The following is a 2,503-nucleotide window of genomic DNA, read 5'->3' as shown; positions in this document are numbered from 1 at the left end:
ATGGACAGAAAGCCATGCACCCAAGCCAAAGGTAAGTGACTACTTCCCTCAGGCCTGACTTTAATTGTTTTTGGTGAAACATTCTTCTAGGTTGTTTAACCCTGGTCTGTCCACTTGCTGTACAGAGGTCACTCGTGGTTGCTGTGAAGCCGAACACTGTGCCACTGATGTGTCTAATGCGAGAAAGGTCACCCATGGTGGACAGTGTTTGGTGGATCTCCTAATTAAAACAAGCTTGGAAGGAGGAGTGGCATCCACTTCCATAACAACTTGTTCCGGAAACCCTATAAACCTGGAGAAAGGACAAAAGTTATACAGGTGTCAGGACTTTGATTAGTAGGGTTGCTATGAGTAGCCTGTGACTCAACAGCATTAAACAACAACATTTTTTATTTTAATGGAAGTTTACAGAGACTTTGGATTTCCATTCATTCTTTGTTGCAATTGTTGACTTTTCTTTTCCTTCTTTCCTTCTCTCTCTCTCTCTCCACCCCTCCTTCTCTCTCCTTCCTTCCTTCCTTCCTTCTTTCTTTCCATCTTTCTTTCTCTTTCTTTCTTTCTTTCTTTCTTTCTTTCTTTCTTTCTTTCTTTCTTTCTTTCTTTCTTTCTTTCTCTCTCTCTCTCTCTTTCTCTCTCTCTCTTTCTTTCTTTCTTCCTTCCTTCCTTCCTTCCTTCCTTCTTCACTTTCTCTCTCTTTCTTTCTCTCAGTCTCTCTTCTTTCTTTCTTTCTTCTTCACTTTCTCTCCCTTTCTTCCTTCCTTTCTTTCTTTCTTTCTTGCTTTCTTGCTTGCTTTCTTCCTTTCTTTCTCTCTCTTTCTTTTTCAATGAAGCATTTTGTCAAAATTGCCTTAAGTAGCAAGCTCTGGTGGCCTAGTGGCAAGAACCTGTACTGCAATCCCAGAGGTATGCAGTTCAAATCCACCAGGTGCTTTGCTGGAGAAGGAGGGACAGTCTCCTCCTGGACCAGTCAGATCTGATTTGACTGTACACACACACACACACACAAAATAATAATAATAAAATTGCCTTGAGAGAAGGCAATGGGAAACAGGGTGGAGAAGGAGAGAGGGATTGGAGTGTGAGGATGTGGGATAAAAGCAGATGATCAAAGGGGGAAGGATTTAGAGATAGAAGTCCTGCTTCTGAAAAGGCCATCTTCAGGAAGCCCCAGGCTGCAGCCTCACACACCCTCACAGGGTGGGACCCATGCGTCATGGCCAGCTGACATGCATGTGGATGCAGATAGACAGACACCTTCTCATCTCTCTCCCGGCTTCACAGGGGAGGGGAGAATCCGTTATGTAACAACTTACCCCCTCACAGATGATAGCTTCTGATAGCAAAATGCAGAGCTCACTGGAGACAAGCCTGGCAATGAGTCATGTCTTATCAGAAGCAGAGATAAAACCTGGTCCCCCGCCCAGAGACATGAAATGCACACGAGCCAGGGTTTCCGTTGAGGGCGTGTGATTGACATACTCCTCTGCTTGAAGATAAAGGTGTGATAGCAGAGCTGCCCCATAGGGTCTCTGAGGCTGTGAATCTTTCCAGAAGCAGACGGCCTCCGCTTTCTCCCTGGGAGCAGCTGGTGGGTTCATACCCCTGAACTTGTGGTTACAGCTGAGTGTGTCCACCCTGTGCAGCAGGGCTCCTGAGAGTCTAGATACATAGTATCTCTCTAGTAGCCTCTCCTGAGAGTCTAGATACAGAGTATCTCTCTAGTAGCCTCTCCTGAGAGTCTAGATACAGAGTATCTCTCTAGTAGCCTCTGTGTGTCACTGTGCACACACACAGTGTGGAGGGAAGGCAGGCCTCTCAGAGTGGACCAGGTGTGAGATACAGTGTCACCAGCTGGGATTCATTGGTGTCTGACTCGAGCAACCTTGTATCGCAGAGCAGAACTGCCCCATGGGATCTCCGAGGCTGTGAATCTTTGCAGACCAGCTCAGTTTTCTCCTTCAGAGCAGCTGGTGGGTTCGAACTGCTGAACTTTCTGGTTACCACCCTGTTATATAAACCTCTGTGCCTGCCGAGTTCCTTAGAGGACAGCACAAGTCGTAGAGGTTTAACTGCCATCAAATGTGACAGATAGTCACCTGTGACCCACAGATCTGAGTCCCATCCTTTCCTTACCCTCTCTGACCCACTCCAGGACAAGGCTGCGGTCACCATGTCCATCTATCTAATGGGGGGTCTTTCTATCTGTCTCTGACCTTCCACTTTTCTAAGCATTCATGACTGGCCCTGTATCTCATGGGGAACTCTGGTGGCCTAGTGGGCCCAAGGAGTCACACCACGAACCCCAGAGTCTCTGGTTAAAATCCACCAGCTGCTTCATGGGAGAAAGATGAGCTATTCCCCCCACCCCCAACCCCCAACGTCACTGCAATTTACAGCCTCTGAAAACTCATTGGAAAGTTATTTGAGTTTGAGAAATGTAATATGCTTGCAACAATTGCCATATTTTTTTAGAATTGCATCCATTTGTATTTTATATTATTAT

The 2,503-nt window shown here is 46.3% G+C and overlaps 1 protein-coding gene across 1 annotated transcript in view; it reads left to right on the top strand.

Annotated features, from left to right (window-relative positions):
* Positions 1-2,503, top strand: part of CRLF2 (cytokine receptor-like factor 2) — a gene marked incomplete at its 3' end in the record, with an annotated part of 39,035 nt that continues 36,532 nt past the window's right edge. The window contains exon 1 of the mRNA XM_006902413.1: positions 1-31. Coding sequence (XP_006902475.1) covers positions 1-31 — 31 coding nt within the window. The remainder of the gene's footprint in view (positions 32-2,503) is intronic.

The sequence above is a fragment of the Elephantulus edwardii genome, unplaced genomic scaffold, assembly GCF_000299155.1.
Source record: "Elephantulus edwardii isolate Elephantulus edwardi_28Jun2011 unplaced genomic scaffold, EleEdw1.0 scaffold00410, whole genome shotgun sequence".
Classification (NCBI taxonomy): Eukaryota; Metazoa; Chordata; class Mammalia; order Macroscelidea; family Macroscelididae; genus Elephantulus; species Elephantulus edwardii.
This window is presented reverse-complemented; position numbering and strand designations above follow the sequence as displayed.